The 14,108-nt window shown below is 44.9% G+C and overlaps 2 protein-coding genes across 13 annotated transcripts in view; both read left to right on the plus strand.

Moving 5' to 3' along the window:
• The window catches only part of HRH1 (histamine receptor H1), a 113,226-nt gene extending 109,191 nt beyond the window's left edge, over nt 1–4,035 (plus strand). For all 5 annotated transcript variants that reach the window (XM_033210681.1, XM_033210682.1, XM_033210680.1 and 2 more), the window contains one exon: nt 265–4,035. In XM_033210681.1, the coding sequence (XP_033066572.1) occupies nt 294–1,763 (1,470 nt within the window). In that variant the 5' untranslated portion in view covers nt 265–293 and the 3' untranslated portion in view covers nt 1,764–4,035. The remainder of the gene's footprint in view (nt 1–264) is intronic.
• A 5,238-nt stretch (nt 4,036–9,273) lies between these two features.
• The window catches only part of ATG7 (autophagy related 7), a 273,593-nt gene continuing 268,758 nt past the window's right edge, over nt 9,274–14,108 (plus strand). For 5 of the 8 annotated variants that reach the window (XM_033210683.1, XM_033210689.1, XM_033210692.1 and 2 more), the window contains exon 1: nt 9,274–9,374. The gene's annotated coding sequence lies outside the window, so the exon portion shown is untranslated. The remainder of the gene's footprint in view (nt 9,375–14,108) is intronic. The other 3 variants (XM_033210686.1, XM_033210687.1, XM_033210684.1) reach the window with 1 other exon arrangement.

Here is a 14,108-nt window from a genome sequence, read left to right on the forward strand (position 1 = left end):
CATTCCATAAGGGCAAACATTTTTGTCTGTTTTGTTCACAGCTATATCCTCAATACCTAGAAGAGTGACAGGAATTCAATAAATAGTTGTTGAGTGAGGGAATGAATGCATGAATACGGAAAAGGGGACATGGCTGTTGAGTAGGTAACCAGCAGTGTCTATTACCCCCAAGAGCATACAACTCCAGTCTGATGAACATCATGCTGCTAAGTGGCCACTGATCACCCAAGTCTCTGACCTTACTTTTTCTATCTTTTCTCCCAGGGAGTGAGCCATAACTGGTGGCTGCTCTTATGCCAATGACCCTCCCCAATTCCTCCTGCCTCTTAGAAGACAAGATGTGTGAGGGGAACAAGACCACTATGGCCAGCCCCCAGCTGATGCCACTGGTGGTGGTCCTGAGCACTATCTCCTTGGTCACAGTGGGGCTCAACCTGCTGGTGCTGTATGCTGTACGGAGTGAGCGGAAGCTCCACACCGTGGGGAACCTGTACATCGTCAGCCTCTCGGTGGCAGACCTGATCGTGGGTGCTGTCGTCATGCCTATGAACATCCTCTACCTGCTCACGTCCAAGTGGTTACTGGGCCGTCCTCTCTGCCTCTTTTGGCTTTCCATGGACTACGTGGCCAGCACAGCGTCCATTTTCAGTGTCTTCATCCTGTGCATTGATCGCTACCGCTCTGTCCAGCAGCCCCTCAGGTACCTTAAGTATCGTACCAAGACCCGAGCCTCGGCCACCATTTTGGGGGCCTGGTTTCTCTCTTTTCTGTGGGTTATTCCCATTCTAGGCTGGAATCACTTCATGCAGCAGACCTCGGTGCGCCGAGAGGACAAGTGTGAGACAGATTTCTATGATGTCACCTGGTTCAAGGTCATGACTGCCATCATCAACTTCTACCTGCCCACCTTGCTCATGCTCTGGTTCTATGCCAAGATCTACAAGGCCGTACGACAACACTGCCAGCACCGGGAGCTCATCAATGGATCCCTCCCTTCCTTCTCAGAAATTAAGCTGAGGCCAGAGAACTTCAGGGGGGGTGCCAAGAAACCAGGGAAGGAGTCTCCCTGGGAGGTTCTTAAAAGGAAGCCAAAAGATGCTGGTGGTAGATCTGTCTTGAAGTCACCATCCCAAACCCCCAAGGAGATGAAATCCCCAGTTGTCTTCAGCCAAGAGGATGATGGAGAAGTGGACAAACTCCACTGCTTTCCACTTGATATTGTGCAGATGCAGACTGCGGCAGAAGGGAGTAGCAGGGACTATGTAGCCGTCAACGAGAGCCATGGCCAGCTCAAGACAGATGAGCAGGGCCTGAACACACATGAGGCCAGCGAGATGCCAGAGGATCAGACGTTAGGTGATAGCCAATCTTTCTCTCGAACAGATTCAGATACCATCACAGAGACAGCACCAGGCAAAGGCAAATTGAGGAGTGGGTCTAACACAGGCCTGGATTACATCAAGTTTACTTGGAAGAGGCTCCGCTCACATTCGAGACAGTATGTATCTGGGTTGCACATGAACCGCGAAAGGAAGGCCGCCAAACAGTTGGGTTTTATCATGGCAGCCTTCATCCTCTGCTGGATCCCTTACTTCATCTTCTTCATGGTCATTGCCTTCTGCAAGAGCTGTTGTAATGAACATCTGCACATGTTCACCATCTGGCTGGGCTATATCAACTCCACGCTGAATCCCCTCATCTACCCCTTGTGCAATGAGAACTTCAAGAAGACGTTCAAGAGAATTCTGCATATTCGCTCCTAAGGGAGGCTCTGAGGGGATGCAACAAAACGATTCTTATGATGTCCAACAAGGGGAAATAGAGGACGAAGGCCTGTGTGTTGCCAGGCAGGCACCTAGGCTTTCTGGAATCCAAACCACAGTCTTAGGGGCTTGGTAGTTTGGAAAGTTCTTAGGCACCATAGAAGAACAGCAGATGGTGGTGATCAGCAGAGAGATTGAACTTTGAGGAGGAAGCAGAATCTTTGCAAGAGAATCAGACCCGTTTCTTGTAACTGGGTTCAAAAAGAAAAAAAAGAGAATCAGACCTGGATGGAGCTCTCCTGCTCCTCAGGAACTATGGGAGCCTCAGACTCTCATTGTAATTCAAGCTTTCCAAGTCAAATGATTGACAACTGAAGGGACACGTGGCTAGGGTTCCACTGGAGAATTGAAAAGAACTCTTGAGCCCTCCTAGAATGGAGCTGTATGACTGCAGAGACCTTATCCATGCGAATAGTTGCTGTCCCCTTCCAGGGGTCACCTTGAGAGGCATGACAGCTGTTCCACAGGGGCCCCTTCTCAGAAAACTTCTCTTCTGAGCCTCTTTTACAGCTTTCTCCAGAACCAGTGTCTAAACCACCCTGGAAATTCTGCCTTATTATTTCTTACTCACACATGTTTAGAGTGGATAGAAAATTATGCAGCTTGCACACCCATCGTCTTTAACCCCAAATTTCCTTTGGCTATTAAAAAAGTGGTGGCAAAAGGTGTCCTCAAAAGAAAGAGAAATGAAATATTTTTGAATTGTTGCACGTTAAAAATTAAAAGAAGGAATGGGGGCAGAATGCCATATTTTTTGAGGGGTGTACTAGGTTTGTCTCATTTAAGTCCAGCAATGTTCTAACTCTAGTTTGCAGAGGAGCAAATTGAGGTGCAACAAGGTGAGAGAGGTACCCAAGGTCACATAGCTAGTTATTTGAGAAAGTTAGAATACAAATCCTCTGGGGTTCCAACTTATTGTAGCATATTTTCTCCAAAAGGCAAAAATGTGTCCTCTTGGCTGGGCGTCGTAGCTCAAGCCTATAATCCCAGCACGTTGGGAGGCCGAGGTGGGCAGATCATTTGAGGCCAGGAGTTCAAGACCAGTCTGGCCAATATGGCGAAACCTTGTCTATACTAAAACTAAAAAATTATCTGGGCATGGTGGGGCATGCCTGTAGCCCCAGTTACTCAGGAGGCCAAGGCACAAGAATCGCTTGAACCCAGGAGGTGGAGGTTGCAGTGAGCCAAGATCATGCCACTGCACTCCAGCCTGGGCAACAGAGCAAGACTCTGTCTCAGAAAAACATAAATAAATATAATATTTTAACAAGGTGCCCTCTTAAGTGTGCATACATACACATATACAGTATTCCCAAGAGTGGTGGCAGCTCAAAATGATATGTTGAGTAGACGAACAGCTGACATGGAGTTCCTGTGCACCTACAGAAGGTGAGGCTTTGAAGGATCCAAGTGCATTTTTATCTGTGAGTTCTGTTGCGTTTGTCAAACAGTCATTGTAATCTTTCATAGCCATACCTGTTAAGCAAAAACTGGCAAAGACATAGGAACATATAGTTTTACTTGGTGTTTATGTTGCAATCTGCTTGTGATTTATGTTTTAAAACTTGATGCTAAACCATAATATGTATAGCAAATGGAGCAAGCTGATATTTTGTATTTTGTGTTCCTCTTTGCATGATCTGTTAACATGAGATATTTTTACCTACCTAAAATATGATGTTTAAAAGCATACTGTATGTGATTTATTTATTTCTACCTTTCTGAGTCTCTTGGACTAAGAAGATGTATTGAAATGTACCACCACATGTTAACAAAAGTTTGATATGGGGTTTCTCTTTGGTTTCTGATCACATTTGTAAATGTCTTTTCAAAAGGATTTACTTTTTATAAAAAGCTTCATTCTCACTTTGCTTTGCACTCCCCAAACTTCTTGTTCAGAACTAGGGGAGTTTAGGAGACTTTAATCCCAGTTTCAGAAGCTGCAGCTGGTCTGTTTCCAGGTCAGAAACCATTGTTCAGAAGACCTCCCTATGAGAGAGCTGCTCCTCAGGGTCCCTCAGGACCAAAGAACACTCCGAAAGAGCACTCCACATGGACAAGTAGCTAAGTATCCATTCTTTATCATGAACAATCGAGGCAACTAGTGGAGAGAACTGATTGTGAACTCTGCCTCTGAGTCAAAGAGACCTGGATTTGAGTCTGACAAGAACAATAAATGGTCAATAAATATAAATTATCAGAGTCTAAGGAACAAGGTCTATGCATTATTGTATACAGTGTCTCTAGTGCTTGCATAGTGTCTGGTATACAGAGGGCACTCCTATGCATTTTTAAAACATGCTGAGCACATACCATGTGCCAGGCTTTGTGTTTTATCTAATGTTATCTAATGGTATTGTTGCCATTATGTAACGTTGCCTTTACAACAACTTCATGAGGGAGATTTCCATCTTTACAAATAGGCAAACTGAGGCCCAGAGAGATTGAAGAACTACTCCAAGGTCTGATTTTGGAATGTGCTTCCTTTCCACTTTATCAGTCTGCTCTTCCTACTCCTGTCTGAAAGATGGAAATTAATTTTTGAATGTATAAAAGACAACAAACTATGATACAGAAATGTCAGCCCCAGCCCACTAAGAAAGCCCCATCCCATCAGTGGCTGATGGCTTGCACAAAATCCAGATGAAGTCAGGCCTTCTGCCCTAAATACTAAAATAAGCACCTCCTAAGAGAAGGCTGTTATAGGGACCTTGATCATTAAGAAAGAACCTTGCAGACCCAGAAACTCCTTCAGGATTCTTTTCATGGGCTTAAGGCTGATTAACTTCAAGCCAGTTCTTCAAATGACCAATTGCCCAATTTACCAATTTACCAATTTACCAAACACTGACTTCTTTGTAACTATTCACAAAATTTAATACAATTCATATTGGATGAGGTTTCTAATCACGTTTTCCTACAATGGTTGTGAAGTTGCAGTAAGTGATTTTGTTTTTTTTTCATGGCAGCACATTGAAGATTGTTCAATTTGTCTTTGCCTCCAGCTTGCTGCTACTGCAGGGAGAGACAGGAAAGGAGGAATAAAGAGACTGCGGGTGACAGGGGAAAAATAGGAGGAAATGGGGGTGTGAGACAGGGCATCAGAGAGGAAAGACTAAGGGGAAAAGGTGGGGACAGTGAAGACGAGAGAGGGCAAGGGATGTGCAGATGAGGATACTGAAAGGCAGAGATGGGGAGTGATTATAGGAGGAGACTAAGGTAGAGAGGAGCTCGGCATGGTGGCCTATGCTGGTAATCTCAACCCTTTGGGAGGCTGAGGTGGGAGGATCACTTGAGCCCAGGAGTTGGAGGCTGCAGTGAGCTATGATCACACCACTGCATTTCAGCCTGGGCAACAGAGCGAGAATCTGTTTCTAAGGGGGGAAAAAAAAAGACAGAGAGATGAAGATATGAGGAGGAGGCAGAGGGAGAAACTGAGACATGGGGAGATAGAAGAGAAGCAGAGGAAGGGAATGAAAAGAAAGTAAACTGAATGGCATATTAATACAATCAAGAAAAATCCACATTCAGGAACATATTCTTCATTAATGTATTCATATGTTAAATATATTCAAAGGCAGAATAAACCACCCTTATATTTTGATAAATAAAAAATTCCTTAAAATGCTCCTCTGAAAATAAAATGTAAACCTGTCAATCACAGTATCACATCAATCTTTAAAAGCTTGTGAAGCCCTTCCCTTCAATAGAAATTGCTATAAACCTTATACATTGTAATGTTAGCAAAGTGTTCATTCAGAAAATCTATGAGCTTGCAAATTGTCCATTTAATAAATTGGTCATTTGACTACTTGACTTGTGGACAATTTCTGACCTCTTTTGAAGATGGGCACTGCATGGACTTCCAGGAGGTGGATTTAATAGTCTTAACTCAGCATGAAAAAGATGCTGGGATGCTCCTGGCTGTTTATGCACCCTAAGTGCCATAGAGACATGCTATTGGCCAGGGATGGTGGCTCATGCCTGTAATCCCAGCACACTGGGAGGCTGACGCAGGCAGATGGCTGGAGTCCAGGAGTTCGAGACAAGCCTGGGCACCATGGTGAAACTCTGTCTCTACTAAAAATACAAAAATTAGCCAGGTGCTGTGATGCAAACCTGCAGTCCCAACTACTTGGGGGGCTGAGGCAGGAGGATCACTTGAGCCCAGAAAGTTGAGGCTGCAGTGAGCCAAGATTGGGCCACTGCACTCCAGCCTGGGTGACAAAGAGAGACTCTGAATAAAATAAAATAAATAAAGTAAACATGCTGTTAAAGATCTTATTTGCCAATATCTATCATTCCACAATTTGTCAGGCTTTCAAAGCCTAGCTTGATGTGACATATAGTTCTCATTGTGGGGAGCATGTACTCTCCTCAACTGAGATGCAAGACAAATGATGAAGGTGGATTGACCTGAATCACTGTAGCCGTGAATAAGTGTCACAGGGCCTCGTGACCCTGCTGTGTCTGAGAACATTCTCTGCCTTTTTAAGGCTCCTGGGTCTGCATCCTTCTTAATGCTTCATGTCTTGGAGCCCCAGTGGTCTGCCTACCCCATTCCAGGCAGTAGAGGCAGGTCTTCTTCCTTAGCCTCACCCTATCTTCCTGCTAATAAGGAAGACTCATTTGTCATCTGAGCAATCATTAGCTCTGGTCCCCATATCTATTTTGGATTCCCAGACCTTATCTGTTAATTAACAAATATTTTTCCAGCACTTCTTAGGCCGTTAGGAGACAATGTCTGACCTGAGATAGAAAGACATGATTTCAACCCTGTGGAGCTACTTCAGGTTTGCAAGTGACAGAAATCAACTTTGTGAATAGTGACTAGAGTGTCTTAGTCTGTTTTGTGCTCCCATAACAGAATATCACAGACTGGGTAATTTATAATGAACAGAAATTTATTGGCTCACAATTCTGGAGGCTGGGAAGTGTAATATCAAGGTGCTGGCATCTGGTAAGGACCTTCCTGATGCATCATGACATGATGAAAGAGCAAAGAGAGGGCAAGAGAGAGCAAAAAGGAGCAATCCCACTCCTGTAATAAAGAACTCACTCCCATGATAACCACATTAGTGCATTCATGAGGGTGGAAACCCATGACCTAAACACCTCTTAAAGATCCCACCTCCCAATATGATCACAATGGCAATTAAATTTTAACATGAGTTTTGGAAGGGACAAATGTTCAAGCCACATAGCATGGCATGCTTTGTGGAATCTAGTGATGCTTTGGATGACTTTGCCTTGAGGAGGGCTTGAGTCAAGTCAGCCATAGGAATCTCAAGCTAAGAATTCAAGGAAACTCCCTCTCTAGGATACTGCCAATGATCTACATAAACTAATCCTATTCCCACTCTATGAACATCAGTTCAAAAGTCCCAAACTCAGGATAAAGAATCATCCTGTGTCCGCTTTACTCCAGTCAACTCTGGAGGGGGTGGAGGCTGGGATGGCACAGGTGGTACAAACATCGCTGGAGAATCAGCAGTTCCCAGAGAAGCAAGGATTACTGTGAGTTGGGCAGAAGCTCTAAAAGGTGTTCATTATAAAATCACAAAACCCAGCAGTGGAGTCAAACTTATAAAGAACTAACTTTAACTTAGGCTCATATATGCTCAATAGAGTAAAGCCTAGAGGTGGTGCATATGAGGTATGCCTTCATATAGGAGGTGATGTCCCTACTGTTTGGTTGAAGGGAGCCGAGATTGCGCCATTGCACTCCAGTTTGGGCAACAAGAGCGAAACTCCATCTCAAAAAAAAAAAAAAAAAAAAAAAAAAAAGAAATCCTTCTTGCTGGGCAAGGTGGCTCACACTTGTGATCCCAGCACTTTGGGAGGTGGAGGTGGGAGGATAACTTGAGTCCAGGTGTAGGTGTTGAAGACCAGCCTTGGCAACATAGCAAGACCCAGTCTCTACAAAAAATGAAAAAATTAGCCTGGCATGATGGCATGTACCTGTAGTCCCAGCTACTCAGGAGGCTGAGGTGGGAGGATCCCTTGAGCTCAGGAGGTTGAGTCTGTAGTGAGCTATGATCACTCCACTGTACTCCATCCTGGGTGACAGAGGGAGACCCTGTCACACACACAAAAAAAAAAAAGAAAGAAAAAAGAAATCTTTCTTAACCTTTTTGTGCTTCAGAAAGTGTTCACTACAAAGAAATACCCATTCTCATGTCACTTAAACGACTCATGGTTGCCTCCCTTGTTTACTGTGGCAAGGTCAAACATAGTCCTTCTGAATTCCCATTCTTTGCCTCATAAATGATTACAGAGCTGCTTGTCTCCATTGACCAGATGGAAAAAATGCTTATGAACCAAACTTGGGTTAAGCTTCTTTCCTTTCCCCAGGCTCCTTACTTTAACTCACTCTCAGCTTGAGCTAGCATACAACCCCTACTGAGAATAGGTTGGTCTCAAGATAAAACATTCTCTGATCTAATATCTGATCAAGCCACCTCTTCATCCCCCTTCCCATATTCGGTTGTTTCTAGCGTTGTTTACCTGCCTTTGGGGAGTGTTGGGGGGTGGGGGAACCCTCTTTTTTCCTAACTATTGAAACATCTGTGGATTTTTTGGTGAGAATGATCTCTCTATTGCAATAGTCTCCCTCTGCTATTGCACAGTTCCTTCTCTCCTACCTCTCCCATTTCTTGCAGTAATCCTTTCTAATAAGTATCCTTATTAGTCTGGATTTATTTTCTTATTTGCCAGAATCAAACAGACTTCAGATTATGTTCCTGGCCTAAAAGCCCTTTAACTTTCAGCAAGCCACCTAACTTTTCTTAGATTCTGTTCTTTCATAGGTAACTTGGTGATACCTTTCAGGACTCTTGTGAGGATTAGAGACGTAAAACCCTGAAAATATGGTGGCTAGTAAATTAATAGCAGTCATCGTTCTTGATTATGATTCTAGAGTGGTATATCAAAGTTAACTTGTGAAAGGCCTTACAGGCCAGATAGAGAAACTTGTCATAATCACTGCTGTATCTTCAACACCTGTCCAGTGCTTCGCACGCGCATAGTATCTAACCAACAAGTACTGAGAGGGAATAACTTCATCTCACTTACAGTGAGGAGCTATGAAAATGATGGCTGGTTTAGAAAAGGCAGGTTGGTCACTGTCGACGTTCACCGGCCTTTTCCTACTAAAATTCTCATCTCCTGGCTCTCCACACCTGCCACCCTCATGGCCCCTGTGCTGCGTTTGATGCCGCCTCTCCTGGAGAATGTCCATGGTGATCATTCCTGTTATCCTCTGAAATCAAAAGAGAGAACGTGGGGCACTTTCTTAAAAGCCCGAAGGGAATGTAGACATTCCGACACCTGGTAAGGGAGACACTCTCCATCGCCTCCCCCTGATGCCCCGCCCTCCCCACGGCTCAAGTTCCTCCCACTTAGCCCGGTGCTAGGGGCGCATTTCTCCGGCTTGCCTCTGGTCCTCTGCGCACGCGCGCCGCTTCCTGGTGGCAGGCGCGGGCAGGGCCGCGTTGCGTCATCGGGGCGCGCGCCTCAGAGAGAGCTGTGGTTGCCGGAAGTTGAGCGGCGGTAAGTGAGCCGCGGCGGGCGAGGGTGTAGTGGGGTCTTGCTGGATCGGTTTTGGAAGCCTGGAGTCAAGGGGCGAGCTCGCTAGGGAGGACGAGGGTCACAGCAGGTCTCAGGGTCTTCCTCTGCCAGCTTCTAGGTGGTCCTTCCTCCTCCAGGGACTCACTGATTACGGCTGGCGCCCTTCGTCTGTAGCCGCGTCCCCTCAGACTGGTTCAGTCCGGGGTCTTCTGACTAGGAAGCTCGTGCTAATTTCCTAAGTCAGTCCCTCCTGTCCTCTTGGTAGGCAATGCTCAGAATCTTCAGTGTTGGAACACGGGAGATAGGACATTTGGATTCCTAGCCTAGCTGTGTCTGGCTTTGCTGTCTCTGGCACGTTCCTTCCTCTTTCAAGCTGCTTTTCCCTCATCTGTAAAATGGGAATGATACTCCGTCATTTGTTAAGTGAGGAGGTTAAATAAGTTTACTTTCTGAGAAAGAAGATTCTCGATTCCTTGGTTACGGGGTTAGAAAATAATGCACAATAAGAATCAATCCGGTAAGGTAAATGCAGGTGTTAGAACATTTGTCAGAAATAGAGTCAAACTTTTAATTTTACCGAAATGAATTCTATAAGTACAGTACTAACGTACATGATGTTGGAGAAGTAAAAGCCAAACTGTGTGTGCACGTGCGTGCAATTTCCTGATTTTTAAACACTGGCGACTGATGCCATTTTTAAAAAATAGGCAAGTAATTCTGTTTTTTAAAAACATTGGCAACTCAATTTTTACAAAACCCTGTTCAACTGTAACCAGTCATATCTGTGGCTGCCAGTTTGGGACCTGTGGATCCCAGCCTCCCTTTTTCATTGTCTACTTAGATTTTTTTCTCTGACACCTCTGCCCACTGGCCAGATATCTTCAGTGACAGAAAGCTTTCTACTTCTGGTTGCCCCTGTTTGGTCCTTCCCCAGTTCTGACTCTTAGGTTGAGCTGAAAGCAGCTACTCAACTGTCTTAGCTCACTGTTCCTTCTTTAGGCTCTTGGAATCCTTCCTGCATTTAATTGCCCTATACATCATTGAAAGCTGCTAGTTTGTCATCGTCTTCTCACCTTTTCTTCTCTAGGCTAAGCATATTTAACATATTTGCTGATAGTAAACTTAACGATGACAGCAAATTTTGTCGTGTTTTGTTATATCCCCAGCATATAGAGCAATGCCTAGCATATTATATATGCTCAATAAATATTTGTTGGATGAATGAATGAAACACGTATTTGCCTGTTATGTGCCTGGCATTATTGTGGGCACGGGTGATCTATCAGTAAAATAAGATGAAAAAGAACCCTGTTTCATGGCACCTAATAATAGTGGTGGTGCCAGCGGTGGCGGCATTGTCAATGAGGGTTGGTAGGTGTTTCTGATTCTGAAACGTACTACAAAAAGAAACAGGTCATGGGATGGAGAGTAATTGGGGGAAGCGTAAAAGCTAGCTGGTCAGGGATAGCTTCCCTGAGGAAATGACCTAACACTTGAATAAAAAAAAGGCCAGTCTTGGAATGGCTTATGTTGCTAAACTGCTCTCCCATCCCCCGACGCTGCTCTGGTCTTGTTAATCTGCTTACAGGTGTGTCTCACCTGTAGCGGTTTGCTTCTGCTGCTTAGAACATCTCTCCTTCCCCTTCCGTTTATCTTGGCCAGCTCCTTCCTGCCCTTATGTGACATGATTTTGAAATCCTTTAAGAGCTGAGTACTGGACTTTCCATTATTCAACCATAGGTTCCCTTTTCTGTTCCCAGCCAGCATCTCATTATAGAGAATAAACATTTATTGAGCTTCAGCTGTGTGTCTGGCACTGCACTGCAAGCTGGGAATACAAAAATGAGTAAGATACACATCCCTGTCCCCAAAGCGTTTACCTTTTTTTAAGTCAAGGAGATAGCAACGGTATGGCATGGAGCTATTGCGGAGGTTTGGTAGAGGATGACTTAGGGTACTCATAAGTCAGGCTGACTCATCAAAAAAGGTTTCAGTGAGGAGATGCTGCTTTAGCCAAGACCTAAAGGATGAACAAGATTTGGCAGGTGAAGAGTGGTTCGAAGTGGTATGAGCAAAGGGCTAGAGGTGAGAATGCATGACCTGCTTGTGGTTCACTGGAGTGGCAGTGTGGAGGTGTAGGATGAGAGGTGACTGGAAAGGTAAGCACTGGCCACATCGTGAAGGACCCTGTGGACAATAGCATGTTAAGAGCACATAGACTTTGGGATCCAAGATAGCTGCGTGCCAATATTCGCATTGCCGCTGAACTAGTTTTGTGACCCTGGGCAAGTCACTTCCTTTCTAAGCTTCAGTTTCCTCATCTCTAAGAAGGGGAAATAAAAACTGAATGAGGTGATATGTTACTCACTTGGCACTGGTAGATGATAAATAATAAACAGTAGTCATTAATATTGCCAGGCCTAGAAGTTTGGACTCTAAAATGTGGGGGCGGGGGTGGAGAGCAGGACACTGAAGATTTTAAAACAAATGGGACATCCTCTCGTGTTTTAAATTATCCAGGCAGCAATGTGGTGGTTACACTGGACAGAAGAAGACAAGCAGGGGACCAGTTGGGTACAGTTGCAGTGATCCAGGTATCAGGATGAAGATCTGGATGAAGGCAGTGACAGTGGAGATGGAGAGGGGTGGGAGGAGTTGAGAGATAAAGGAGGTGGAATTTGCTGGACTTGGTAACTGATGGAATGAAACAGAGGAAGGGGACAAGAATCAGTATCCTGGTGGCGGGAGGGCAGAAATGAATTTGCTGTGTGGAATTGAGCAGTAACAAAATTCTTTGACTAGTGTCTCTGATTGATTAGCTCTGTATCATGAGCCCAGATCTCTGTATTTTATTTGGAATCCATTTTATTTGGAAGTCAGTTTGCCTCTGTCGTCCACTTCTACCCATGGAAATGAAGTTCATCAATGTCTTCCTCTTCTGTTTTTTTTTTTTTTTGAGATGGAGTCTCACTCTGTTGCCCAGGCTGGAGTGCGGTGGCGCAATCTGGGCTCACCGCAAGCTCCGCCTCCCAGGTTCACACCATTCTTCTGCCTCAGCCTCCCGAGTAGCTGGGACTACCCGCCGCCATGCCTGGCTAATTTTTTTTATTTTTTTAGTAGAGACGGGGTTTCACTGTGTTAGCCAGGTGGTCTCGATCTCCTGACCTCGTGATCCACCTGCCTTGGTCTCCCAAAGTGCTGGGATTACAGGCATGAGCCACCGCTTCCTCTCCTCTTTCTGTCTTCTGATCTCCCCACCCTTCTCCAGTACGATTAAGGCCTGATTGTATAATCAAGGGAGAATAAATACTGGAGGTGCTGCTCTGTTAATTGGTAATCAATATGTATTTCCATGATCTTGGCAGACTGAGGAACAGCCTATTCACTCCATCTCAGACCAGCTTCAGAATGATCACTTTTGGGATTTCCTCACACCTTCATCCCAGTTACCATCCTTGAACTTGCTCGGGTTTGTCAGCCTCTGTTTGAGTGTGTGGTACAGAAAGGAAGTTCTCTTTCCTTGAGGACTCTTAACTATGCAGAGCAAGACTGCACTTTTCTTGTGGTAACCTAAGGCCCTGCCAGCTCCATAGTAGAAACATTGTGCTTTTGACACTATTACACTTGTGTGCCACCAAATAGGCCCTCAGCATGGCTCAGCCCTCCCCATATCCTCAGGCAGGTCTCTCGCCCATTTCCCTTTATGTCTTCCACGTATTCATTCCCCTCCTCAACCTCCTACCTTGACTTTTGCTCCACTAAGTTGCAGCCATCAATTAAGGCATCTCAACTTCCTCTTCTATCCTTTACCAACTGATCTTTAGCTGACCCTATCCTTTTGCCTTTTATTCTAATTCTGTGAAAGAAATGGTGTTTAAGACTAAGTCCTCTATTTGTGCTTGAGATCCCATCTCCTTTGCCTCAAGGACTAGGTTCCATCATTTGTTCATTTTCTTTCCTGTTTCATCAACCCTTCTCATTTAAATATTCTCTGTTTACTCTCGTTTTGAAAAAAACAAAAACCCTCCAATTAACCTATGCTGCACCCTGTCATGCCTCTTTTACCCAGCCACCTTTCTTGGAAGAGTTATCTAGAGTTGCTACCTCTACTTCCCTAAGTCATGGCTACAATCCTGCTCTCGTCCCACCAGTCCCCAAAGTCATCAGACCTCGACATAGCCAGAATACCTGACTACTTTTCCTTCCTTATCTTTCTTGGCACATCTGACATTGCTGACCTTGCCCCTCACTTAGGAAAACCCAGTCCTACTTTGTATTATCTCTCTGGTCATTTGTCCTCCATTGTGGGCTCTTTTCTTCCCCTTTGTCCCTCACATGCCATTTTTTGCCAAGACTGTGCCCTCTACTATATTCTTCTCAACCCCAGCTTCAAGCTTCAAACTTGTTTATATGCTCATGACCCCTGTTCTGTATCATGAGCCCAGATCTCTCCTGAGTGCTACCCTCAAACTCAAACAAGTCTGAAACTAAGCTCCTCATCTTTCCTTTGAACTTAAATCTTGCCAGTTCCCCTCCTTCCATTTAGTCATCCAAAACAGAACCCTGAGAGTCATCTCAGACTCTTCCTCTGGTACTGTCCCTCCTTTCCATCTTCCAAGCCCAGGCATTGATCAGAGTTCTATAGATTCGACTTTGTTGCTATCTCCTGACACGCATCTCCTCCATTTCCTCCCTTGCTCCCTCAGTTGAGGCCCC

The sequence above is a fragment of the Trachypithecus francoisi genome, unplaced genomic scaffold (assembly GCF_009764315.1).
Source record: "Trachypithecus francoisi isolate TF-2019V2 unplaced genomic scaffold, Tfra_2.0 Lachesis_group0, whole genome shotgun sequence".
Lineage (NCBI taxonomy): Eukaryota > Metazoa > Chordata > Mammalia > Primates > Cercopithecidae > Trachypithecus > Trachypithecus francoisi.